Source organism: Tyto alba, unplaced genomic scaffold (genome assembly GCF_018691265.1).
Source record: "Tyto alba isolate M040663 unplaced genomic scaffold, T.alba_DEE_v4.0 Super-Scaffold_17, whole genome shotgun sequence".
NCBI lineage: Eukaryota > Metazoa > Chordata > Aves > Strigiformes > Tytonidae > Tyto > Tyto alba.
The window spans coordinates 3,333,733-3,361,505 of NW_024881279.1; the positions used below are offsets into that span (position 1 = coordinate 3,333,733).

The following is a 27,773-nucleotide window of genomic DNA, read 5'->3' on the forward strand; positions in this document are numbered from 1 at the left end:
AACAAGTAGGTGAGAAAATGCTGGGAAAGCAGAGCAAACCTAAAAGGTGAGGACACTGGTAGGAGGAGTTTAAACAAAACAAACCGCTATCGTCTACCCAGTGTTCTCTACTTTTTTGTTCCTACGACAGGCTGAAGGGCACGCATCACTCTGACTACAGGAGCTGGTTACCGAGGACAGAATATGGGGTATTGGTTAACGGGAGACTTGAGTACCTGATGCCACCTCTGGATTTAAATACAGTAGGAAAATCCCAAACTTCCACAACCAGCTGCTACAGCAGGGTCAGGCCCCTCACAGCTTTGGCTATGAAGGTTTAGGTTCTGTTTATTAAGTCTCTACAGGACAGAACAAAACACAAACAAGTGCCACAAGAGAGAAATTTTTCAGCACGCACATCTGTCAACTATAATTAGAATAGCACAAAGGAGACTGGGTGTATGTATACACTGTATCTATTTAAAGAAACACAGGTAATGCCAAGCGTGCTTCCACGACCCAAGGAAAAATTTCTAGGCAGACTGTCAACAAGATTTGTGGGAGGTTTTTTTTTTTGTTTTGTTTTGTTTTTTGTTTGTTTTTTTAAAAACAATATGAAAACAATTCACTGCTTACACGAGTTAAATGAAAAAACAGACCTCACAAAAATCATACAGTTGGCACTTGAGAATCTAGAATCAGGGGTCAGAAATATATTCTGAATTTTGTTCTCAGTACGTTCCACCATGAGGTCAATGTAGCGGCATAGATTAACACAATAATTTATCTCTAAATATATTCATTGTGTGCGTGTGTATGTGCACGTGTGTGAAAAGCACAGAACAAAGGAGAATTGCTTCTGTCATCCAGATTGTGCAGAAAACGTTAAAACAACTCAGACATAAAACTTCCACCACACATCAAAAGGGAAGAACCCCAAACTAACACCGTTCCCTCCACACACAGATGAACCTTTTTGCATTACTTAAAATAAATACAACCTGCAAGCAGGCCACATTCAGGGTCAGATGTAAACAACTTGACCATACAGGGACAGTTGAAAACCAGCACTGGAATCAAGTGAATTTGGTGAGCAAAATTTCAGTGCTACAAATACATTGTGCAAGACAACCCTTTCAATCTATGTCGAGTTAAAACATACCAAGTTAGAATTAATTCTCAAAAATCTTTCTTTGCACCTTTTTGAATTTGTAACCAAAATCAGCACATGCAAAGTTGCTTGAGTAAGATCACAGAGGCATGTTCTCATAACCTTTGCTACAATACGTAAGCTTCCTGTCCAGAGACAGAAGTCAAGGAATCAAAACCAATTAGCAGCTCTTTCTGGCAATTTGTACTTCCTGATGTGCATTAACTCTGGAGAAGGTTCACCGAAGAATCCAGGTACCCTGCCAGCCCTTGAACTCATTTTCAAGTATCTTTCAGCTGAACTATACACTTAAAGTTACAAAGGATTGATCGGATACTGTTCCATGGTATTACTGCATTGAAACAACTGGGGCTGAGAAATCTCACTGAAGGCTCTACAGTATTTATGTTCATATAAAAAGAGAATGTATGGAACACAGTGTTTAAATTAATAAATAAGGTTAAAATTACAGGAAACAAAGTGTTGCCACTAGCCCTTTCTAGAACAAATATTAGAAGAAAAGTCCATTTAACTTTCAGTCCACTAGGAAGTATGCAGGAGCTCCATCAAAAAGCCGTGCTTTTAAAAATCTCTGGATTTTCTTCTTCCTCCTTGGAATCCCTTGTGCTACTAGATGCAGGCCTGAATTCTAATCTGGGGGGAGAAAAAAGAAAAGAAAGAAAAAAGAAAACAACTTAAAAAAAATAGATGAGAGAACAGAGAGAAAAAAAAAATCTTTGATATCCTGAGCCCTATTTGACACTACAGCCTCCTAATTTTAATATCCTGTTGACTGCAGTGAGACAGGTCCCTGTCTTACACCAGGTGTATGCTTATGTGCCATCTTCAATCAGAGCCGTGGCAAAAGGCCAAATGCTCTCAATGCTTTTAGGTCAGTTGAACTAAACTGGAAGTGTTCAGCCCTTCACCAGCACTTATATGACTTTCAGAAACTAGAAAGATAGATTATAACCCACCAAGTGACCCTATACCTTTATAAAGCAACACGCTTTTACAAATGCATTCCTCATATGTACTTTTATTGAGTCTTCAGAGTAAGATGATAAATTTGGAGCCAAGAGATGTACATACGAACACACACACTTGGGAAGAAGGACCAGGATTCCAGCCAAGCTCCTGTATTTTCAGCAGGGCACTAACAACACTCCCTCTGACAATACCTAGGCAAGTCCACTCCTCAGAACAGAGAACAGATGTGTTAAGATCAGAAGGTGACACTTACACTTTCACCATCAGCATTTGCTCAATGGTGTCCGGAAGAGGCATACCATAGCTTTCTGGCAGAAATAAAGTCAGAATTCCTGATAGCACAGTCAGGCTCCCCATCAGGATGTAAGGCAGGAATCGATCATAGGCACCTAGCAGAATTGAAAAGGAAAAAAAAAAAGAAAAAACAAAAAAGCTAGCATCAGTTAAGTCTCCAATAACGTTTGTACCTAGGTACAGGGCTTTATCCGTGCAAGATTTATGCCTTCCTCAGTCTGGCATTCAAAGCATATGTTGCTATAAATGTTGTTTTAGGAACTCAAGAGACTGGGAAACACTAGCTATAAGAGCTGTCCCTTTTGAGTCAATAAATTGTGAGTCCTCTGAGCATCTCTTCAACAGGGCGCGGAACCAGTTTCTCTACATTATGCCCATTCCTCAGAGATGTTGAGACCCCATCTTTACCTGAAGTTTCAAAAGACACCTGGACCTGGAAACAGAGAACAGCAGAAAAGCCCAACGACCCAGAGAGACGCTGATTTGGGTAGCACTGCCTTCCAGTCACCAGCATCCCCCTGGCACACGCACAGCCTCGTTAACTTACCGAGGTAAACGAAGTAAGGCGAGAGGATGCTGCCCAGTCTAGAGGCCATGGAGCTTGCTCCAACTCCCATGTTTCTCACTACTGTTGGGTAGAGCTCAGCCGTGTAAACATAAACCATTGAAAAGGCAGATGTGATCCCAAACTTCCCTAACATCACCAGTAGAATAGATAGTGCACGAATATCTGAAATCAAAATGCAGTAAGGACTTCAATCAAGCTCTGACAATTCATGGCATCTCTTAATTCCATTGTGGTTGTATAACTCCTGCCTAATTAGTTCCAGTATCTCATGTATTTTTTTTCTCAGTACATGTCTACAAGCATGGGCAACATTTATTTATTTTTTTGAAAAATTACTAGGATTCAACATTTTCATTTCCTCTTGAGCATGGGGCTTATTGCCAAGCAAAAAGTAAGAACAGAGGAAGAATTGGAGAGGTCCTCTCAGATTTCAGGAGCCAGATCTCTGCTATTGCAAACAATGACATATATCCCTTTTTAACAAAGCAAACAAAGTTAAACATTCAAACCCAGTTATTTTTGGTTTCCTGCTCTGGTTTCTCATTAACATTCCTAACTACAAGTCAATAATTTAATTATAGGAACTTGGGGTGGATTTTAACTGGGACAGTTAGATTTGAAAATCAAACCAGATGTATCAGTGTCCAATTGACTCAAAGGACAGGAGGGGGGAAAAAAAAAAATAGAGAATGCAACACGTATATTACCTGTATAAAATAAGCAAGGCAGTTCTTGAGCATTCTCTTTTGTTTATTCTTTAATCTGTAAACAAGTGCTAAGCAACAACACCCCCTCTCCATCATATTCAACATCTTTATCAGTAACAACTCTATAACCCTATTAATCTAACTGGCCTAAAGACATATATGATTTAATATCCAGTAAATGTTATTTCGCCCTCCTTTCCAGTTGCCAACCATTATTTTAACTATCAACACTAATTCAGTACAAGCATCTTTGCTTATCAAAAATGCTTCCACAATGACTCCCTTGAGTGCGACTGTTTAAACAAGCCATAAAGAGACAGCCACTGACAGCTGTTTGGGAAGGAAGTTCTGCAGCCATCTGGTAATCTCTGCTTACCAAATTCTGGTTGGTCTAGTTCTGGTTTTACACTTAAACGTTACCAGGGCACCTTGTCAGGGATGGACTGGACTAATCCCAACAGATCACAAAGTCAGCGACCCACCTTTAAAAATGTATCTGAATTGACATGTTGTGTGAGCTCCTTGTGCAGCAGCACTGAGAACCGAGGGGCAAAGATAGGAAATGAGTATCTGTAAGTCCCCTCAGGACACTTTTCCTCCATACCTGCCCAGTGCATCGTACTGCACTTCACCTATCATACATATTTGAGATCAACTAACGATTCCATACGTGAAGGCACCAGCTGAATGAAGAGAAGAACACAGCCTCCCAAGAGTAACGCAGCAGCCATTGAATACCGTCGAGGGAGATTTCGAAGCAGTAGCCAGGAAATAATGTAGGCTGGAACTTCGATCACTGCTGAGAGGAAGCAGTTCACATAGACATCTCCATGCAAGTTAGGTGTGTCAAGAGAAAGTCCAAAATAACCAACAGAGATTATCATCCTGAAAGAAGCAGGATAACAGAATCAGAAATTTCTTTTCTTCCTGAGGCTACCAGGAACCTCATTTACGTCTCCATTAAGCACAGAAATCTCTATGCAAGGCAAATTCAGCATCTGCCAGATTCATTCACCTCTGAAGCAGCTGAAGAGCTGACGTCAGAAACAGCAAGGTAACAATTAAACAGTGCTGATACCTTTTATGTTTCAAGATGCTCTTGAATTCAAAGAATAAAATGTATTTCTTTTTGTTTTTAAATGTTAAATATCCTGTTCAACATTAACACAATTAGGTAACTGCAGGGCTGTTGCTAGCGTGGCTGAGGCATAGGCCTACAAGCCCATGGTCGGAGGTGCTGGATGGTTCTGCAGCTACAGAGGTCATACTTCTTTTCTGATGCCACTGCATGACTTTGCAACTGTCCATCCCACCCTCATTCAGATTTTGCAAGAAAGCTCTAGGTATCTGTCACTTAGACATCTCATTTCTCTCTGCCAGTCAACCCCTCTCCATCAGCATGACTTCTCATGTATGCCTCTATTTCAGGTCACCCCTGGGAGGTAAGTGATGACCATTCACAACGCAGTGATACAGCAGTGCCTATTACAAGTAGTTACAGACTTAGCCTGAAAGTCTGGGCTACTGAATTTTATTTTACTGCTGCTGAGGCCTACAGTAGCTTTTCATTATGTTCACCAGGGAGCTCTGGGTGGACAACATGGTTTCTGGGTCATCACCCTCCATGCTTTGTGTATAAAGCCAGAGAGAGGAATATGGCATCCTGGCAGACCCAAACAATCCAGGATTTCCTCTGCCATGCCCCAAGCTGGCTGAGCAGCACCCAAGTCATGTTTGCATGGCTCGATGGTTGGTCACTGCAGGTGGACAGAGCTTGGTGGCCAGGAACACTGCCATTTTAACTGTGCTATTGCCAGATGAGAGCTGGCTTCCACATGATCAAGGGAAACACACAACTGGCCTTGGAGATAAATCCTGCCGTGTCTTGGCAGACACTGGGAGGAGAAGGTTATGCTTCACCAACAAGTAATAAGGAAATAATGGGCACTGGATCAGGATGTGTCTAGGTGCAACAGGGAGGCACTTTTATCTCCTTCAGCATTTATGTTACAATGGAACCTGGAACACAATCACTGCGTAACACGAAGTGGATCAGGCAAAAGATTAGCTCTTCCTCCTCACTTCACATGGGAAGAGTTTTCACGGAACGATTGCTTAAAATAAGTTGCCTAGCAAACCTGAGAAGCTATGGAGCCATACAGCTGAGGGTAACCCCCCACTGCGGTGTGTGCCCTGCCAGCTAAAGCTATTCTTCTCAAAAGTAGTCACACGGTGTCTTCCACGGTGCTGTGCAACACGCCCAGCTCTGTGCTCCTAGGAGTTATTTTTATGTGCAATAAACAGTGCTTGCTGGAACTCACTTTCAGTAAGAGTTTGCCTTAGCTTATCACACTGGCAAACCTTGATACAGTTACACGTTTTCTAGGAAAACGTTAGGGGTATTTACACATCCCAGGGTAACAAAACGACAAACTTCCTCCTCCCCATGCAAACCCAGCAAAGAGATTAGTTTAAAGGCCTGCTACATACTCAAAATTAACAAAACACTTAGCAATATGTAAAGGTGATATACTGCTATCTGCAACCATCCTCTTTTACAGAGCTTCTTTTATGAGATCTTTCAAATCATAATGAAGAATATATCATCGGTATACTATGGGTTGGAAAACATTGCTGTGAGTCAGTACAAGATGCTTTGTATTTTGGGAAATTAATTAAAAGAAGGGTAGAAAACTAACATGCAAGCTAAAATAGTGGAAAAATTGCCCAAATCAACTGAATACTTTTGTGCAAAAGGAGGCAAGATTGTCTAAGTCAGCTGCATGTTTTACTCCTCCTGACTATCATAAAACTTTGTCATATGGTAAAAAGCCCTTCAGCACATGGAAAGGATTACACACTGCCACATCCCTCTCTCTGAGGTGCTTTGTCCTACCAGAATACTGTTCAAATAGGTTTTGCATTTGATTTCTACATCCACACGTGCAAAATTGTCTGTGCCTAGGAACTCACTACTGATCTATTCCATGCAGATTAGAAGTAGAGCATTCTCAATTCTCTAGCTCACTTCCAATTAAAGGTGAGAGTCAGAATTAGACTTGGAAGTAAAACAACAGCATATGGAAACTGTATTGACATTTCTGCAAACTGACATTACTTTTCTTTTTTGAGCTGTTTTCTGCTGAAGTTCCTTTCTCAGCGTGTTTTAGCACTGTGCTTGGTGATGGGCAAGGGAATCTGACTTAAATATTAGCTAAGTCATCCTTTGACCCAAAAAGCTACATGAGCTTGTATGCACTGGCAACTCTGTGGACTGAACTCCAAGGCTTTCCCTCACTAAAACACAGGAACATTGTTCAAAAAAGCAGCAAATAGACTTAGATCCAAAGCACTTGAGGGACATTCTTGGTTAGGACACTGTAGATGCATGCACTAATTAAACCTCATTTTTATAGCCTCTGGCAGATTGTAAGTTATTCTCTCCATCTTCTCTCTTCTGAACAATTACAGCTTCACTGAGATTTCCAGTAGAGGAAAATAACAACTGTTTAATCAAATTGAGCATAAAGTATGGCTTCAGCTAGTGCAAAACCAAGCTGAAGATGGCAGGTAGGCAGAGCAGCTAGCATGAAAGTCTAGGGAAATCTCAGATTAGAACTTCAAAGGCATCTTTATCCCTTTAAGACACAATACAAAAGAGATGGGAAAATTCTCCCCGTAAGTCAGGCATCGCTGTGTTCAGACCACTGGGCAGTAGTTCTCTGACTGTGAGAGAGGGCATGACTCATTTATCTTAAAAGACTTCGTTACAGTCAGATGCAGATTCCCCAAGGCCTAGCATCAGGCAGGATTCCCACACATCACTGCCAGCTGATCTGATTCTTGCTCAGTTCAGGATATGCTTGACTGCTTCAGAAATAAATAACAATCCAGATGTGTTTCTGGACTGTTACTGAAATGAGGAATCTACATAAGCAGAATTTTTTTGCTTCAGCCAGCACGACATCAGTTTTTGAGCTGGTTTTGTCCTTATTTCTTCAGAATACTTTAGTGTTCAAAGAGCAGTTTCTAATTGTTTTGCTGCTTTTGTGCATACATACTCCTGAACCACACTTACTTACCAAAGAATCACTGACATAATTGTGATAGTTAGGATATTTCGGGTTTTCATTAGATCCAAAATGGTGTAGGTCTGTTGCTTCTGGGAATTCAAATCTTGCAGCTGGAAAAAAACAAACCAAAAAACAAACCATGGGAACACTAACTTCCTGCAAGCAGAATTATTGTGAAAATAAGTCTTCCCCAACTCATACATCAGTATTCTGATATGTTGAAGAATTGAAACAGGTGCCCCACTTTTAACCAAACACAAGCCACAAGAGCCAACTACCTGTGAAAGTAGTTGCTCCTCCCTAGTTTAAAGTCGCTTAACATTCAGGCTGAAATTAGTAATCTTTTTCTCTGCCTGAGGTGTCACAAAGCAACTTCTTATTGTTACTTTTATACTTGAATTATAAAGTGACAGCACTCATTCACGATTTACATGTCATTACTGGCAGAGTTTGTGAGCCCAGTTTTGAGCAGTATACCTCGAGGATCATGCAAATCAACTGCACCCAGACAAGGTTGATGAGACATTTGAAAAGCGGGATCTGTAGAAGTAGAGGGTTTCTTTAGCCTAAGGTTATCTTAAAAGACCAAGAATGGTCTTCAAAGACCAGCAACAAGTGGTAAACTGTCCTCTATGTCCACTGCAAAAGCAGCAAGAAATAAGATCAAACTGCAGCAGGACAGATTTAGTAAATGACTCTTCATGTATTTAAACTGAGACAAACTGGCTAATGAGCTGAAGTGTCCCCATCGTTATCTAGCCTATTTTTGAGATCTTCTAAGAATATAAGCAAAAAGACCACAAAACTTCTCCTTTCCTCATGAAACTTTCCAGCTCCTCAAAATAAAACCACTTCCATGTAAACAATGCAAAGATATTCAGCCATGAAGCATGCAAACAAGTTTTGTGCTTGATAAAAATTGTAGAAAAAGAAAGAATTTAAGTTTTTTCAATTTTATTACTTTAATTTAGACCCTTAACAAGGAGTAAGAAAGGAAAGATTTTTTCAAAATATGTAACAGGTGATTTAAGGGGACAAGTTCCATTAACTAAAACTATCAACAGATAAAGCAACACTATATGGCTGAAGAACCCCAGTTTTCTAGATACGTCATATTTTTGTTATCGGAAAAGATGGTATGTTTTCAGGATTTATGACAGGTTACTCATCATTTCAATGGTGTTTTTAGCAGTCTTATGGTAAGAACATTAACCAGACTTTGATCTTACAATCTTCCACAGAGATTCTTTTTTCTGTCAGGACATTTTCTATCTGAATCTGTGATTCTTGTTAACAGTTAGAAATCTAACCAAGAAAGACTCAAGAATCCACCTTAGCAGCTCAAAATTATCAAGTGTAAAAAGGCAATACTAAAATATTTTTGACACTTTTTTGAATTGTAAGCAGCCAAGACACTTCATAGTATTTAAATGAAGACTTCTCTTTCCACAACTAGAAGACTCACTCTTGCCTGACAGACCTCTATTATATGCAAGCACAATAAACTGTATACAAAGATTACTTCCTCCTTTGATTTTTCAAGTCAGAATGACCTGAGAATATCAAATTAAATTTTAATATGTTTAAAGACTGAATACCTTTTGTTGGTGCTGCATGCTCCTTCATGGTATCCGGAAATAGTTATCAATAGAAGTAAACTATGACTGTAGCTTCAAAATAGTGCAATTACTCACTACTTTAAACTTTTCTGAACTCTTTCCGTCTGGTCTAATATACCCTCTTTTACTCTGTATTAGTTTAACTTACAATACTTTTTCCCCCTAAAACATCAGGCTGGTCCAGCAGTAGTTGAATGCACTGTAGGACACAACACACCAATAAAGAGACAAAAGCAACCATTAGTTTAACTTAATTCTTCATCAACCTCTCTTCCATATTCATTTAGTGATGTTTGTTTTGGCAAGCTAGTTGCTGGACGCTGATTTGGGGCCCTTAATTCTTGTTCCTCAACTCAAAATAAACATTATCTCCTCAATGTCCTGTAAACTGTATCTGAGCTAATGGGAACATTAAATTTATGTAACCCCTGCAGTCGAGGGAAAATTCTGAGTGATATTTTTTATCCTCCAGGTCTTCAGAACAATAGCAGTCTGATGCTTGTGCAAGCTTCAGTGCATTTGCTTTCATAAATCTTAATTTCCTATGAAAGGCAAACAGTTCTTTACATTTGGTAGCTTTCACTCTGCCTGAAGCCCAACCTCCCACCACACAAACTGCAGTCAGCTTTACAGCTCACAGCCTTTTCTCATAAATCACATGATCTTTCCTAAGTACTCTCCAGTTTTGCCACTATTTGTTGCCAAGAAACCAGCAAACAGGAAACAAAAAAAAGGAGAAAAAACAAACCAGCCACAAAACAAAATCAGGAACAGTAAAATCCAAAGAATCACAGTTGATGAGAAGAAAAAGGATCCTGCCTTTCAGGAGCTGGACAAGCAGACCACATAATCCTTAACAGGACAGGCTAGAACAAGAAGCTGTGAGAAGGGCAGGGAGGGCAAAATGGTGATATCAAATTAAACTTATCATCCAAACATTTCTATCCTCCTCATATGGGACAATTCAGCCAACCAGGCCCTATCTGTGGTCTCCAGCGTGTTTGCGACTAGTCACCTGCTGGATCCTAACTGGTTTTGAAATCTCTGGAGCCTAAATTTTGCAGGTGCTGCTCTCCAGCTGCACAGGATCAAGGAATACTCCAAGCACAACCTAGGGTTGCTTCTCTATCCAGAACTCAGGTTCCAACTGCACGAGGGCTAAGGGCCAGATGGATTTCTGGGAATCAATCTGCAGCGTGAACATGCTTCCTAAAAGGAGAGGCTGCAAGCCTTTGCTTTACAGTTCAGAAAGCAGACAAAAGAACAGCATAAACAGACCACTGATAAAGAAAACCTTTGCACAGATTTTTTTGGTCAAAGCATCCCTTTTATCATAAAATCACAGAACAGTTTGGGTAGGAAGGGATCTTAAAGACCATCTAGTCCCACCCCCTGCCCCGGGCAGGACCCCCTTCCCCCAGCCCAGGGGGCTCCCAGCCCCATCCAACCTGGCCTTGAACCCTTCCAGGGAGGGGGCAGCCACAGCTGCTCTGGGCACCCTGGGCCAGCCCCTCACCCCCTGCACAGGGAAGAATTTCTGCCTTACATCTAATCTAAATCTACCCTCCTTCACTTTAAAGCCATTATTCCTTGTCCTATCATTACATGCCCTTGTAATAAGTCCCTCCCAACCTTTCCTGTAGCCCCCTTTAAGCACTGTAAGGCTGCTATAAGGTCTCCCCAGAGCCTCTTCTTCTCTAGGCTGAACAACCTTAACTCCCAGCTTGTCTTCACAGGCATGCTTTACTTTAAAAAGAAAAAAGATGGACAGGAGTTCTGCATTTCAACAGCGTCTGTTCATCAAGCTCATTTTCCTTTGCATGTCAGAATGTTAATCTGTTTATGAAAGTTGATGTGCAATGATTTATCTGTAAAGTACCACCATATACTCCAGCCCACTCTGCTGCAGAGGTCAGCACTTCCCCTTGTCCAGCGTTCCCTCTTGCCCTGCCTTCTGCTGCTTCGTTAGGCAGCCCCATTCAGAGATGGCAAACAGAGCAGTATTTCTTTCTAAGAACAGGAGATAGAGGACTCTGGGGACAGTGACCTTAAGCAGACGTTGAAGCCAGAGCTTATTTTCCCTTCTGCTGCAGTGTTGGCAATAGAAGGAAGGCGAGGAAAAAAAAAAAAAAAAAGTGTGTTTTAATGAAAATCCAGGGAAAAAGCTACCCTAAGAAGGTCTGGGTTTTCCTGGCATTCTCACTCTGTTCCATCAAGACCAGGATGTCTGTCCTACTATCTACAAACAAGTCTGGACAAACAGGTTTGTTTATACCTCAGCTAACCTCAACCCAAGTGAAGCTGTTTCAATCTCAAACACAGGACAGTTTAATGGCTAACCATTCTCCTTAGCCTGGTACAGAGGCCTGTAAAGCAAGCAAGTAGACAAGGGATTTTCATAGAGATAAGACAATGACAATTGTCAACCAGGACACAACTGGGCAACTGCTCTGACAGATTCTACAGATCTGCCTAGAGAGATGCTCATTTTGGATTATGTAAAGTTTGTCTGTCTGACTTTTAGAGGTTGTGTTTGAAGGAGGTAGAACTGCTTCTATACCTTAAGGTCACCAAACAGCTCAGACAAAGGGGAGATACCTAGAGGAAACAAGACTATTTTGGAAGAAATAGATGAGGAAGAAAAGATAACTGCTAGCTACTCTACCCTAAAGGGGCTCAAGTTTTGCCTTTCTTAATGTGGAGCAGAAATTGGAGTTGAATGTGGAGTTGAGCTAGAATAACATTATTTCCAGTGCCACTGGCCAGGATTAGTCTTGTGTTAGACTTTTATAGAACTACATTAGACTGAGCAAGCATAAAACCTGTTCAGCGCAAGTATTTAGATCACAAAGCAATAGATACCTAAAATTCATTACCTTCCCCCAAAAACTAGAGTTTAAAAGGAAGAAAGTGGCTGTAAACTGGATCAAAATGACGTTTGCACTAGAATGCATGTTGGTGTTCCCACAGGAATGGGACAGCAAGGGCTTTTCAAATCTGAATGAAGCAGGGAAAGGGTATTCTGCTTTTCAGGAAAAGGATGAACTTTTACCAACTTGATAAGTATGTAATACATTGCAAGCATAACTCAATTTGTATGTCTGGAAATTAATCACTTTACATGGTCATTAATAGGTCCAGCAAACAACTGGACTGCTAAATTAATCTTACCTCACTAGGGTCAAGTATTACATCTGGGGCTGTAACGCCATTAATTTTTGCAGCCTTTCGGATGATGTCTTCTGCCTCTTGAAATCTTCCTTGGGAGATCAGCCACCGTGGAGATTCTGGAATGACCCTGCAGAAAAGGTTCAGAATAACGAGCCTACATTTCCACAAAAAGCAGTGCTGCAGGCACCAATACACATTGTTCCAGGCATGAAGAGCTCAAAACTTGCCCTATCTTGCAGAAACTAGAGCAAGGACAACAGAAGTCAAGTTTACAAGAGCAGACTAGCATATTGAACAAAAACAGATTAAAATGCCTCTGTGGATTTTAGAAGTACTAAAGAAATAAGCAATGACTCGGAAAAAAAGAACAAACAAAACCTGCAAAGTATGGGAAAAGTTTAATTAAAGACATTCTGAAATATGATACATGAGCAGCATGCTGTACATCAAGAGGCATATCCTTGGAGAATAACACATATATAATTAGTAACTAAATACTGTCACATAAAAGCAAGTCAGAAAGCAGAATTTGCCCGAGTCATTCCACTTCAAGAAACTGAATGGAATCACAAACATAAATGCTAGTGTAAGTGAAGAAACACCACCACCATGTGGAGAATTTGAACTTTACATGCCACCAGAAAAAAATATTTCATTAACCATGGAATAAAACACAGAAGTCTCACAGATGTGACAAGCTACAAAACAGTGTCTGCACAGCTATGTCACCCTAGCATTGCGCAGCTTCCCAAAACAACTGGCTTCTCATTCTGCCCTTTGTTCAGGACTACCCAGAAAAGCTCATGGATTTCAGTTGGTGCAGAAGGATGAGTGATACTGACTTTTTTTTTCTTTGCGTGAGCATCACAGTTTTGTAGAAGCCTATAGAAAATGAAGAATAGGCTTTTCAGGCATGAGTCAGATCACCCACAAAGCTACAGACTTGCAGCTAAATGACTGCGAAGAGTAAAGGAGACCATGTCCATTCTTGACCTGCCCATTCCTGAATTTCATTGGTACAGGCTGTCTGGCTTGGAGTCTGGATCTTAAAAATCTGCAGACAGGACCTTCTAAAGACTAAAATCTTTCAACTTAATTATACTCACCACCAGAGCGGGATGCAGAGCAGCCCAGGTAAAGTAAGCGCCAGCAGCAGCGTCCGCCAGTCTCTGATGAAGTAAGCAAACAGTGGCAGCAACATGTAGCCAAATGCATAAAATATGCAAACGCCTAGCGTGCAGAACACCACACGAATTGATTTGCCAAGAATTTCTGTGCCTGTTCAAAACAAGAGTGAAGATTAGTATTTTAACTTAGTAACAACTAACTAAGTTACCAAAAATACCTCTAACAATTGGTTTTGAAATGTACTATACTGGATCATTACAGTATACAGGGTGCTCTGCCAATCAGTTTTAGAGGCATCACAGACCTGCTTCATGCAGTGATCCTGCATCAACACAGGTAATTATACGTATAAAAGGAAGAGAACTGGGCCATACAGTATTTCTGTAGCTTGAAGTAACTCATACTTCCATAATTTTATCTTAGAATCTCACATTTTACTTGAGGAGCTAAAACCACCTGACATACTACAAAACATTCACAGAAGTAAACCTCAGCTTAATCTCTATAGGGTCCTCTCCCGCTTACAGAGAGATACCAGCTTCTCTAAAGGATAATTCAGAGATGCCTAAATTAGGTTCCCAACCTGTATCACCTTCTAAAAGACTATTTCGCTATTAGCCAAAAAAACCTCGCAGTCTTTCAGTGTACCCATGTGGAGTCCATGCTGGGTCACTAACAAAGGCCAGGCTACTGGCAGTGGAGTTAAATGCACGAACAGGGGTCAATGCTTCCCTTTGAAATGCTCTGGGACCTGCAAATCAAGAGACACAGAAAAAAATATAATCTTCTTCGTTTCCACCGAAATCAAAGATTACAGAAGTTGCAGCAGGATGTCTGCAGTGAGGTTAGCTAAACACTGCTTTCACAGCTGCACTGGCCTTCTTTGGCCCAAAGGGAAATTCTTGCCAACATTTGGTACTTTGGACAGTAAGGTCACTGTAAATAGCTCCAATAATTTTTTTTTGAAATTTCAGATTCAGAATTTAATTCACATTCCCATGATCAAATATAGTTTTAGTTAAATTGAAACTATACAAAGCAAGAATCATTATGCCGTTGAAATTTTTACTATGGGCTGTTTAAAGGAGACTTTATAAATGCTTACTCTAACTATTTTTTTTTCTTTTGCAAGTTTTTAAATCAAATAGGCATTGAGACCCCAAAATGGACAACAGATATCTCTGAAAAGTCATGTCTTACATATCTTATCTCTCCAACCAGGAGATGGACTTTGTTTTGAATAATCGATTTCTGAGTTTTTGCCTTCTTAGGATGGTAAGTCACAGAATTAATTCAGATTGCACCTTTATCATCTGGAAACTTCCAAGGAGAGGATGAATTATCAATGTGTGGTGAGGACACACTCTTACGGTGTTGCTTGGCAAAACAAATCAACCCTAAGCCAGTACTGAAAAGCAGCAGGAAAAGCACAAGATGAAAGGACACATACTATGCCCAGCAGGACTTTCATACCAAGAACAAATGCTGCCACATAGTTAGATATCTGTCCCATGCCGACCAGCATAAAGAACACTGAAAACATCTCCCAGCTGGTAGAGAAGATCTGTATGAAGCTGAAGCCCGTCTGCATTGCCAGAGTTGCAAACAGCACATTCTTCCTGCCAAACCTTCCACAGACAGATTAAAAAAAAAAAGAAAAAAAAAAAGATTATTATAGAACAGCATGAATGAAATCTTCAGGAACATAAACGTAAGATTACTCCTATGCATGCTTAGGGAGATATAAAACATCTGCAAAAAGCGGAGGTTCAAGAAACATGACACTGGGACAACTATTCTAAATACAGTCAAAAAAATTCACTGGCCAAGGGCTGCTCGTTAAGTTGCCTTAAAGTGTGTGCTGGAACAGTATTCCTTCCTTACTGATGAGCAGGGAGACAGATCATCAGGAGCAAATTATTTAAAATGCAAGAGTATTAGATGCTCCTTTTCCTCCAAGAGGCACATAATTCATGACATGGATCAGCATGTTAAAAAAAAATAGAAAAAGGAAAGCTTCTGAGAGCGAGCTCAGGTTAAAAACTGCTATTACCGGTAAGCGATCCCATCCTTCAATCTTCATTCCACTTGGTAAAAAAATGAACCAATGTAAGGGACTCCAGCAGTTCTACTGATGATTTAAAAAAACAAAACAAAACAAAACAACACCAACAAAAAAAATCAAAACAGAATGGGAAATTAAACTAAATCCAACCCATCAAGCTGCTGTAAGAGTCAGTGCTGACGTCCTGGCCTGGGCAGCCCCACACCACAAGCAGACTTTGCAGCCTGTGACAGCATCAGCTGAGTGCAGGTCCACATAACCCCACTCTGAAATTAGACTTGCCCAGGAGGTCTACAGCTGGTACCACAAGCCTCAGGGGGGGTCACAGAGCACAAACTGTTACTTGAACCCGCAAAATATTTTGTCCATCCCCATGCTGCGCCTGGCCGGCTCGCTGCAGGACTTTCTGTAGCAGACAGGTGGATGGCAGCAGCAGAACGCCATACGGATCAGTCTCCTCGCAGGGCTGCTCGATGCATTCTCTTGACCATGAGTGAGCTGCTGTCCAGTGGCCACGAGAGTAAGGGATGAGCTGCACTGATGGCCTCCCAGGCTGTACCCAGTGAGGATCTGTGTCACCACCACGTGAAGGAGCTGCAGGAGGAGACTCCCGTGATTGTGAAGGTGGGAAGCTCATGGCTTCTGGCACCAGAACAGCTCCTGCTTCACCTGCTGGTTAAGCACCATGGAAGACACCTGGCACCTTTGTAGCAGAGGAGGGGCTGGGAGCTCTTTTGAACAGAGCACCCAAGCTCTGCAGTGGTGGGAGACTCCCCAAGGCAAAAAGGGGAAAACACCCCTCATACAGGAGAGCAGCTGGAAGGCATGGAGCTGTGCCAGGGGATGGATGATGAGCCAGCTGAGAGCTTATGGGTTAGGATTAGCAGGCAGACCAATGCCAGCACCCCTGTGCGTGTCCACTGTAAATCATCTGATCAGAGAGAAGTAAACGAAGCCTTCTTCAGACAACCCCAGGAAGCCTCGCTTCCGAAGGGCCTGGTCATCGTGGGGGACTTCAACCACTCCAATACCTGCTGGAATGACAAGACCCAGGAGGTTTCTGGAGCGCATCTTCCTTCTGCAGATGAAGGAGCTGACCAAGGGACTCACTGCTGGACCTCATGCATGCAAAGAAGGGAGAACTGTTTGGGCATGTAAAGGTCGGCAGCAGCCACGGCTGCTGTGGCTGCACGGTGGTGAAGCGCAGGATTGCGAGGGGAGGAAAGAGGCAGAAGGCAGAATCACTGGGAGAGCAAACACCAGCCTGATCAGGGATCTGCTTGGAAAAATCCCATTGTATATAGCTCTGGAGAGAAGTCCAGAAGAGCTGGTTGATTTTCATGGATCACTGACTCCAAGCTCAAGATTGGTCCAGCCTGATGAACAGGAAACTACGCAAAGGCCCTGAATGATGCTACAAGATTTGTGGCATACGGATTATGTTTCAAAGAAACAGAAACTCTACAAGTAAGCCAGCAAATTAGAGGCCTACATATTGTTCTCTGGGAATCAGGAAGACAGCACACAATGCACTGCACAGCAAATCCCAGGAAGAAAATCAAGATAACTGAGCTTTAAAAAAAACCCCAAACAACAGTCAACATCACAAAAAATAATGGTGGTTTCCACTATAAGAAAAAAAAAATTTAAAAATGTACTGATAAACAAGAAAGCCTTGCTTCTCTTGAGTACAGCTGAACAGCATTCATGTTTTGCAGCTTCTACAAATGCAGATCATTGGACTTACATGCTGCATTTGATGATGAGGAAGAGAAACTATGGATGTTTATAAAAAGAGTATTTTAAACTTAACCTCAAAAAAAGGAAAACAAGCCTCTGGGATCTCTCTGAACATAGTCCAAAGTAATTAGAAGAGAACGTAATTGATCTGATTTTTTCAGATAAAGCTTATCTCCTACACCTGTTTTCTGGCATAAAACCAGTCTGCTCCAGAAGCGATTTTGCTGAAAAAAACAAACAGAAAAGGATAACATCCACTAACAACCTTTGTAACATTCTGTTCTAGTTCAGGATGTTTACTCTATACTCTCTGTGTACATTCAGATTAGATGGTCACAGACCAAAGACATGTTAGTAGTTGCAGAAAGGAAACTTCACATACAAAAACTGCTTAAAACAGCATCAAACAAAGAGCCAGTAGCTCTGGTGTATATACTTTACTTGTCTGACAGCTGTCCTGATATGAAAGATCCAAGCAGGACGCCCACAAAGAACAGGGAGGTGCTCAGGGGTCCCTTCCAGTCATCGTCACATACGAGATCCCACTGCAGGGAAAGAGAACATGAAAGTCTTCTAATAAACAGGATTTCCCCTCCCTCCTAAACATCTTGGCTGAGCCTCAGGTGAAAATGCACCCTTTGGTCAGAAAACCTCTACAAGGGCAATGAGTAACTAACTACTGCACAAATGCAGCTCCACAAAAACAACAGGAAGGGATGATGGGCAGCATGGGGCAAAGGCCACCCGCCCGTAGTCATCTCGGGAGCAATCCAGCTGAGGCCCCACCACCACCTTCAGGTGTGACCCATGTGGCTTTGACACTGGTGACAGCTGTGGTATTTCCCCTGCACATAGATGAGGGACAGGAACTAATAATTTCATAATGCACTGCATCCAGCTCCCTTCCAAAGGCTCTGCAGCCCCTTAAACTGCTGCAGTTCTGCTGGTTTGGGAAGGAATGAGAATAAACCCCAAACTTGATTTCTTTGCACATCCATTAAAAAAAATCGTATTTGTAATTTAAGAGAAATTGAACTACAGAAACAAGACTACTGGAACAAAAAGCCTCTTCCTTTATTACATTTTAATATGGTTTTGAGAGAGACTGGAGACTGTTCATTCCTCACTGGGAACCAAACTAAAGTCAATTATAATCTTTGGAATACAAATTGAAATATACGCCAAACAAACCAGGATTTCCAAAATGAAAACAAAAGAGAGGAAGAAAACAAGATATTAAACAAAGATTGCAATAGTTTCCAATCTCCTACCCACATCAGTCTGATGTTTTTGAAATAGCGCTTATGTTATTTTTGTATCTATACCAGCAGCTATTATTGCAAGAGTCGTAGTTTTATTTTGGTTATCTGGGGGGAAAAAAAAAAAAAAGTGGGTAAATATTAGAAGAAAGGACAAAACCCAGCAGGGATGCCTCGTGCCCTACCTCACTGCTGTGCTGTGACTGGAGGAGCTCCCAGAGCTCTTGCCATCCTCCCCACAGCCCGCTGGCAGAGGGCAGGAGGTGCTGCAGCCCCACAGGGGAGGAATTTGGAGGCAACCAGTGCTTCTGATGTGAGGCCAAGCCCTCCAGAGTTTAGTTATTCCAACAGCTCCCACAGGGCCCCTTCTGATGTTTTAGGGATGGGAACTTTTAGTTTTTAATCTGCATTAAAAAGGTTGAAATGAAAATGTTCACCCTGACCCCAGTAATTAATCCCCCTTGCTCCCCAATTACAAATAATTAAGTATAGTGTGTTTTCCTTTTTTGTTAAATTTGTACTGGAACACTGGGTCAGATCTGCCTCTGCAGCTGCTGCGTGTCCCAGCTCTGCCATCTACCCCATCCATGGTCCCACACCAGCTTTTTGCTTTGTCTGCTAGCTCAGCCTCCTCTGCATTAAGCCTCTGACTCCAGGAATCTCACATCCCTCAGTCTATTAACAGTTCACACTACAACTACACCTTAATGTATATTTTAAGGCTGGGGATCACTAGAGACCATGCACTGAATGAACAACACTGGCAATTGCCTTCCACTCCTAGATCCCCATGGCAAAATTCAGGTGAGCCAGCACTTGTTCTGAGGAACAGGCATCCAGTTTTGAACTAGAACTGGAAGTTCTTCTAGACATGAATGATGCTCACTCATACAGGCTGCACTCTCAGTCTTTGTGTAACTAACTGCCAACCTGTAGACTATCTGATGAATTCACCTCACCATTATTATTTTTTTAAGATCATGGGAGCAAACAAAATGGACCTTTTCACAGTTTGTAATTGCATTCAAGTAATTTCTTAACCTCTCCTTTGATAAATCCGATTGTGATTTTGTGTCTGAAGAACCCCTCCTTATACCAGATTTCATAGTCTTCAACATTATTCCCCAAACCTTCCCAGCCTCACACCACCTGAAGCAGACACCAGCACTCAGTGCAATGCTCCAACAAATCCTACCAACACCAACAATTACGCACTGTTACAGAAATTCCTTTCAGAATCGTGGCTAGCGTGCTAATGAATTTATAACCCTCCTGTAAGGGATTTAACTAACCATAGTTATCAATATCAGTAGGATTAAAAACCTTTTTAACATTTATAATTAAATCTGTATTTATTCAACAAAAGCTGTACTTCATTATAGATTAAAGTAATTTTGTGATGTCCACAGAGGCTAAAGCAAAATGTATCTGGTACCTTGGAAATATGCAGCAAATGAGCGTTATCAAATTCACATAGGCCAAAGGTTTCAGTGGCTTATCATATACCTTCATATAACAGCACTTACCAGGAAAACAAGTGCCGCTCCCAGTGCAGATCTTGCATTAATAAAGACTCAACTACTCACAAAGAATCATCTTTGTATCAGCTACTGGAGTCAGACATCTCCAGTAACAGAGCAAAAATCTAACAAGCCAAACATCTAGCTCGGTGATTTATACTCTGTCACTACTAAATTAGTCATTATTTCCAGCTGATCACCCTGTGCTTACAAGTTAGCTGCCTCCTTTCATCTATCTTACACTCTGCACTTTGGCACAAGGCTGCACAAGACTCGGCTTTCCAGACACTGGCGTGCTTGTGCCCTGTAACAAACATATTTTTCAGACCACTGAGGTAGAGACGTTGCTTGGAAAAGTTCATGGTATTGAAATGTTTTGCACTCTTCTGCCAAAAGCTTCTTGGACCAACAGGTAGAAACATACTGGTTCTTAAAAATGTGGCAATGATTACCAGCTTGTTTTTCTGTTTATTAAAGCAACATTAGGAGCTCTTATGCTGAAGATCACTTGAACTAGGAACCAAAGTGAACTTCAATATCAGATTTCCAGGGGAAAACTACCTTGGTTGTGCAATATCAGTTATTTACAGTCTCCATAGATGCATCATGATCAGAACAAAGGGGTTTTAAGGGCTGTTACCCCTTGCTCTGATAAATGAACGCTGAAGTCTTCAACTTTTGAATGACTCACCAACAAGGTCTACTACATTGCCTGTTAGCCATGGTGGCATCAGTCTTCCAGAACCATTCTGCAACCAGACCCTTCCCTCAGCTTTACCTTGCCCAAGAATAAGGCACCGAAGCATCACTGTTAGAAGACTGGCATCACAAACAGCGAGTGTCCCAGAAGTAGTTATTGATTGAATTCTGCTGCTGGCAGTGCTGGTTGGACACCAAATACCGTGACCCAGTGCTCTAAACTCATGTGCTATTTTCACTTCTTAGTATCCTTTGAGTTAGCTTGCTAGCTGTAACGGCCTTTGCCCCGGTCAATGAGATAAGGTTAACCTCAGCAAGGTATCAGGGCTCCAAACAGGAGAAAAACATTTCAGCTTTGTTTCAAAGAGCAGCTGCTGATGTTGAAGCACTGAGCTCCTAAACACTAGTACCCAACACCCAAGGCACAGCAGAGAGAATTCTCACTCAATTTGATTAGAGCTTCAGAAGATGACATCTTCCTGCTGGAATTTAAACTTGTCTTCCAGACAGCTTGCAGATACTTTGGACTGTAGCTACTTCCTGAATAATTCCTCAGGTTGGGCAGATGTCTTCATCAACAGCCTCACACCTAATAGCAATAATCACTTCTGCATCAGAGGCAAGATATGCACCTCTGTAATGGATTCCTGGCTAACGCCAGCCACTGGTGAGGACTGATGGGAAGAGGGGCTGGGACAAGAGGACAGGATACAGACACAGCTGGAAAATGTGGACAGCTTGAGGCATAAAGTGGGGGGGCATCACAAGGGAGAGGGATTGAAACAGTTGCTTCTCAAGCACAGGTTTGGGGCCAGAGTATCAAACAGTTCTTGGTATTTACGGTCATCACTTAAGCATCTCTTCAGGAGAGCATTTTCCAATTTCTGCTTCATCTCTTCCATGGCAAGTCAGCTACCTGGAACCACATTTTCAAATTCCTTCCTATAAAGCAAGCCCAGTTACAAAACTGAGAATAAAACCCCCTAAGCTCCCAGCCTTTTATCACAATCCAACCTGAATAAGAGGTGTTACTGCAGGCTTAGTTAGAATCACACTAAGCAGCATACACAGAAGCGTGTTAGTCTGGATAGACTGTTATTTCCTGTATTGTCTTACACCTTCCTATACTAAACTGAACATTAATGTAACACCTCTAACCAAAAAGAAAACTACCCTGCAATTTTAACACAAACCACAAATCACAACGAAATTCAGATTCCAAGATGAAATATCGGAATTCTTCAAGCAACAAACTGTGGAGCAACCTTCAAAGCATAAAACAACGGTGTCCAACTACAATTGCGAGGCGAGTTTAGGCAGACAGGATGCCACAAGTCCAGCTGGGTGCTGCCATACCACAAGTAAAAAATACCGCTCCTCTAAGTTCTCTAGGCAATTGAAAACCTTAAAGCGTGAAGAATAGTTTCCTGTGTACAGGCTCTGCATCGACTGCACTTGCAGGATACCACTTGCCTCAAAAGGAGAGCTGGCACTTCATGAATTACTGACAGTAAATCCTGCAATGGCTCTCATCCAGACACCAACACAAATCCCTTGTCCTGCTTCACTTCCACTGCAATTATATTGTCTCGCAGGACATGTCAAAACAGGAAATAAAATTCTAGCTGCTGACAAGATGCCTATCCTATTTAAGCATAAAATTTGCCCAATATTTATAATACATCATGACATGGAAATTGCCAGCCTAATTATAGGGGAGCTCTTCAAAAACATCAAAAGTTCTTGCCATATAGCATCACAGCAAACGAATATATACCACCACCAAATATACACCAATATCAAGTATGTTTGGAAAATTACAGAAGTAGTTGCAAGAAGAACAACAATATAATTTAGGACCTCACTTGAAAAAAATCGTGTTTCTCAGATTAGAGAGAACTGTTCCACTGCGGAGGCACTCACGCTTCCCCAATACCATTACTCTTACCCTAAACAAAGATGAATTATGACAAATACAGAAACTTCTAGAGCCTTACTTGGTTACACCCCTGATATACAAGGAAAAGCCTTACAGGAAAAGGAATTTTTACAGCTACAATATATTGTGTCCTCCCACTCTTACTATTTTTTTTTTAAAAGCTTTCCTCTCTTGCTGAGAATAACATGCATAATTAAAAAGAAAATATTAGCAGATGGAACTATCCCACTCCCATTTTCCAAAATCAACATGTTCACAAGAATTTTTGAAGCTAATCCAATATCCTGTACTCTGTCCTACCACTTACTTCTCTATGCAAGTAGAGGCAGGTTCTTAAAAAAAAATAAAACCTTGCAGTATCACAACTGAGTACTTGCACCCTTTGATTCAGAATCTGGTCTTGTTTATACCCATATAAATAGTCTCTGCATACTTGAGAGCTGAGTGTTATTAAACATCCTTTCCTCTGAAAATACATTTGTATATTCCAAATACTTAGATGTTCTAGAAGTTACATTAAAACTTATTAACTAAATGCAAGCAGAAGTCTGTATCTACAAAATATACATTCTGTTCAATTTCTCCCCTTGTAGTTTTAAATTTTTACAGAGGTAGAACTTGCACAGAACAGGAAGGAAAGTGCCAAATATTTTATAATTCCCATGCAGAAACTTAACCCTCCCCCATATAACACATTTTTGAGATGGCCAGAGAAAAAAGAAACAGGGCACTGACATCAGAAACTGGGAAACACGAGCTGAGTTCTGATCTAAAAGTAAAGACAGCACAACGGGAGCATTACCCTGTCATTAATTGTTCACGGTACCGCTACAAGAACATTGCTTCCATTTTAACGATATCAACTGCAGGCCTATCATCCTTTAATAATACTAACCCTATTTTGTGTTCCAAGGTCAGAAATGTCTGCACTTTTTATTGGCATTCCGGAGAGTCCTGCATTATGTGCTTCTGAAATCACACCTTTAAAACCTTCGACATTTTAGAAGTACTTTTGTGCATCTGTCAGACATTCATATTTACTTATTAAATGAAAACTAGACTTTTTTTTCCTTCTTCCGACAAGAATATTAATACTAAGATTTTGTACCTGCAAATCACCTAAAGGTCTTTCCATAGCCTTATCAGCCCCTGAGGCTGAGAAGTTGTCAACATGAACTTCAGCCAGAAAAGTAAGCAGATATTAACCTACAGCACAAAAGATGTATCTATTTTAAAAGGTGAGAAATAATGGAGGTGACTAACATTAATGAAGAGTTTGGTGAGAGCTGAATCTGGATGACACAGGCTTGATTTACACTTCAGCTACTGGTTCCACTCTTCAAAAAGCCTGCAGAAACTACAATGTCAAGCATGAGCTTGTGTTTTTCTTTTGGTAAAGCAAAACAATACATCCCTCCGCCTTCCAATAAAGAGTGAACATGGAAACCTCCAGTTCGACAGCTGTACCACAGTGCCTGTTTGTGTCATTCCAGATGTCCAGATCACTGCAGTCTCCACTTGTTTCCTGAAGGTCTGGCATAACCCACTGACCTTCAGGGACAGGGCTCTGTCAGCACAGCAGGGCCCCTGAATCCCTGGTGTGCAGGGAACAGGAACCTCCAGGCCCTCTTACCTGTCCAGAGCTTTCTCTCCCTGCACGCCTGCACAGGACGGAGCGCCAGCCCGGCGCTGAGCCTCAGGACACTTGGCAATTCCCACCATGCACATCCTTCCCCTGCAAAAGCTAAACAGGACATGAAGCTTCTGAAGAGCATAGCAGGCATAAAACATGCAGCTCTGGAGTACACCACCTACACTAAACTAATGTCAAATTGATCAACAATGCCACACATTTTTAGAAGTTGAGGATGAATATGCGTATAAAAAATTCCATGTCTATTTACATTTCAGTATGCAAGAATTACTCTCATATCGACTAAAAAGTTTTGACTGCTTTATCATCTAATATCTTCTCATTATATCATATTTCCAGTCCACTCTTAACTCCACTGCTCAGTTTTACTCCCAGCTATTCAGTATAGCCCCATAACAGATATGGCTGGCAGAAGAACTTAGCCTTTTCCCTTAATTACCCCTGGTTTTATTCCTTTTACTACCACATATGAACTTTTATTACTCCTACATTCTTTTTTTATGTGACTTATGGAGGAATAAGAATGACACAGATGGCTTCTTAAGCCAAAGTAAATCTTTTCTTATCCCCCGAGCTACAGCATTTCAAAAAGTAAAAGACAGAAAGGGATTCTGTTACATGGGAGCTGGTTAAATACTGCAGACTGGCTAATAATAACCTTCTGTTGTTAGTCTGTGTGAGAAAAGGAAGTCTCTCTTCAAATGAGAGAGCGCTGAATGTTTTAAGTCTCCCCTGAAAAGCAGAACCATAAACGAGGACTTTCTCCAGAGTCATGAGAGAGTCAGCAAAAAAGCATTCTTAAAAAAAAAATTCCCCCTTCCCCCCCCAGCGCCAGCTACAGAAATCTGGGACAAAGGTCCTCATGATTATTCAACAAGTTAGAGATATGCAACCTAACACAGGATTAGTTAATCATAAAAGCAACAGCACCAAGCCAAGAAATTAAACAAGTTTAACACTGAAAACCTGCAAGTATGTGAAAGGTCATGGCTCTTGCAAAACACCCTCAGAAGCATTAATATTAAAGGGAAAAACCCTACTGGCTCAGTGCATGATGTCTAGCCAGACAAACACTACCTCCCACAGACACAAAACATCTGCCAAACCGTACAGACAACGGGCCAGAGCTGCTGGGGAGTCTCAGCAAAACGCTAGCAGCTCCTGTTTCTTATAGATTATAAAACTCCTGGATGATATTCTGATAGCTCAAGACAATTTACACCACGCCAAAGCTCAGCAAAGAAGCTCCAGAGACAAAGTACTGGTTGAAACCACATTGAAGTCAGGTCAACCATTTACAGTAAGGCGCTCGAAACAAAACCTGCACGTTCACCTGTGAACAGGACTGCCCTGAAGATACCAACTGCCTCACACTGCCCTAAGGACACCTCAGCCTGCCACAACAGCTCATTTCAGCAACAACCAGGGTCTAAGAAATCAGAGCCACTTTCCTCTCAAGGAAGACAGCACTTCTTTAGAAATAGGTGAGGCAGTGCCTTGTGCCAATTGTCAGAATCACTCAAGCCCCCCCCCCCACCCCGGTTGCTGGGCGGTTCAAGGGAAGTTTCCAACAACTCCAGTGTCACCATTTCCATGCCTCCCTGTGCTGGCATGGCTCCTCTCCCACGGTCCCTTCCTCACCCCAGTCCTCCTCATCCTCCTGAGGAATATTTCTGTGCTCAGATCAGCTTACGGCCAGGTCACTGAGTACTCGCATCCATCACTATTCAAACGCCCATCACAAGCCATTTTGTAAACCAAGGAATAAAGACAAGTACAGTTCCAGCTCTGTCAAACTTGTCCTGCGCACAAACAGGCAATGAGACTGTATAAATGGTTTGTAAGCCTTCTGAAAAAAACTTATACATGTTTTGAAACTTAAGTATTTCTTAAAATCCATTTCCTTGGATCTTAAGTCAATCAGTACCTGCAGGTCTGTGCAGCGTTCACCTGAAAGAAGAGGGACAATCAGCACAGCTTCAACTTTCTCTGGTTGCCCTGACCGGAGATTTGACTCAAGAGGTGTATTTGAGCAGACGAGAACCTGGACTGTGCTGTCAGTTGAGTGGGGAGATCAAAAGCAGCGGCCATGACCAAAGCAGAGGCATCGTGGGCAAACAGCAAACTTCAGGGTCCTTTTGGACACAGCATCAAAGCAGGGCTCCTTGACGGCCCGCATCCTGCACACCGCAGGGTGACTCCTACCACCCTTTTTTAAAAGAAGTGAAACAAGCCCTTCTGAGCTCCCGATTTCCAGGACTCACCGACGAAGCACCGAGTGTGCCGAGCCCCTTGTCCCTGCGCCCCAAGCCGCTTGCAGCGGCACCGGCTGAAACCCGTGAAGCGGCTACCGCACGCGGGCTGCGCTCGCCAAGGGAAGGCACTGCACCGGGCCACCGCCTCTGCAAGCGGGAGCCAAAAGAGCTCGCTCAACCCAAGCTCGGCGGGGCGGACGGGGCAGCCGGACGATGCCCAGGCGGCCCACGGCGATGCTGCGCCCCAACACCCGCCCCCTCGTCGTCCCCCCCCACCCCATCCCCGCACCTCGCTGACGATGGTGGAGCGGTAGACGTCGCGGCTGTACTCCCAGCCGTCCAGGCACGGCTCCTCCTCCAGCGACCCCAGCTCCACGTCGGAGCCGGGCCGCAGCCCCAGCGCCGAGAAGTTGGCGAGCGCGGCCAGGCGGTAGCGGCGGCAGCGGCTCGGCACCGCCCGCCCGCCCCGCAGCTCCAGCGGGATGCTGGCGTTCCGCCACTCGCCGCTCAGGTTGGCCCCGCGGGGCACGGCGCACCGGTGCTCGGGGGTGCCGGCCAGGAACACGATGGAGAGGCCGTTGAAGCCGTTGGGGACGATGCTGGCGCTGAGGAGGAAGAAGACGAGCCGCTGGAAGCGGCCCCACTCGCCCAAGAAGGCGGTCACCTCCTCGTAGTCGCGCATGGCGCGGCCGCCGCTACCTGCGGGCCCGTCTGGCTCGGGCAGGAAGCAGCTCCCGCCGCGCTGCCCGCCGAGAACCTCGCCATGGGCCGGGCCTGGCCGGCGGGGGAGCGGCCGGGGGTGGGGTTTGCAGGCGGAGGCCCCTCAGGTGGGGCCGGTCTCGGTCTCGGTCTCGGTCTCCGCTGCCGCCACCGCCCGGGCCGGCCCCGCCGCCTCAGCCCGCAGCGGGCGGTCCCGGCATGCCCTGCGGCCGGCCGCTCGGGAGGCGCGGCGGGGGCTCGGCC

At 42.8% G+C, this 27,773-nt stretch overlaps 1 protein-coding gene across 1 annotated transcript; it reads right to left on the reverse strand.

Moving 5' to 3' along the window:
* Positions 1-437: 437 nt before the first annotated feature.
* Positions 438-27,721, reverse strand: LOC104367188 (solute carrier family 22 member 5). Its single transcript, XM_042789973.1, has 10 exons — positions 27,100-27,721; positions 17,926-18,029; positions 15,153-15,307; positions 13,658-13,829; positions 12,552-12,678; positions 7,771-7,871; positions 4,359-4,573; positions 2,961-3,143; positions 2,373-2,508; positions 438-1,783 (listed from the first exon to the last, which is right to left on the reverse strand). Exons 1-10 carry the CDS (start codon positions 27,490-27,492, stop codon positions 1,696-1,698), a joined length of 1,674 nt encoding a protein of 557 aa, XP_042645907.1. The 5' UTR covers positions 27,493-27,721; the 3' UTR covers positions 438-1,695.
* Positions 27,722-27,773: the final 52 nt, after the last annotated feature.

Bases quoted from the DNA above. Each gene is read 5' to 3' on its own strand.
- LOC104367188 (XM_042789973.1), bottom strand. From the start codon at position 27,492: ATGCGCGACTACGAGGAGGTGACCGCCTTCTTGGGCGAGTGGGGCCGC. The intron at 18,030-27,099 runs GTGCGGGGATGG...CTTTCCCTGCAG, and splicing joins GCTCCACCATCGTCAGCGAG to TGGGATCTCGTATGTGACGA. The intron at 12,679-13,657 runs GTGAGTATAATT...CCTTTTCTGCAG, and splicing joins CTCTGCATCCCGCTCTGGTG to GGTCATTCCAGAATCTCCAC.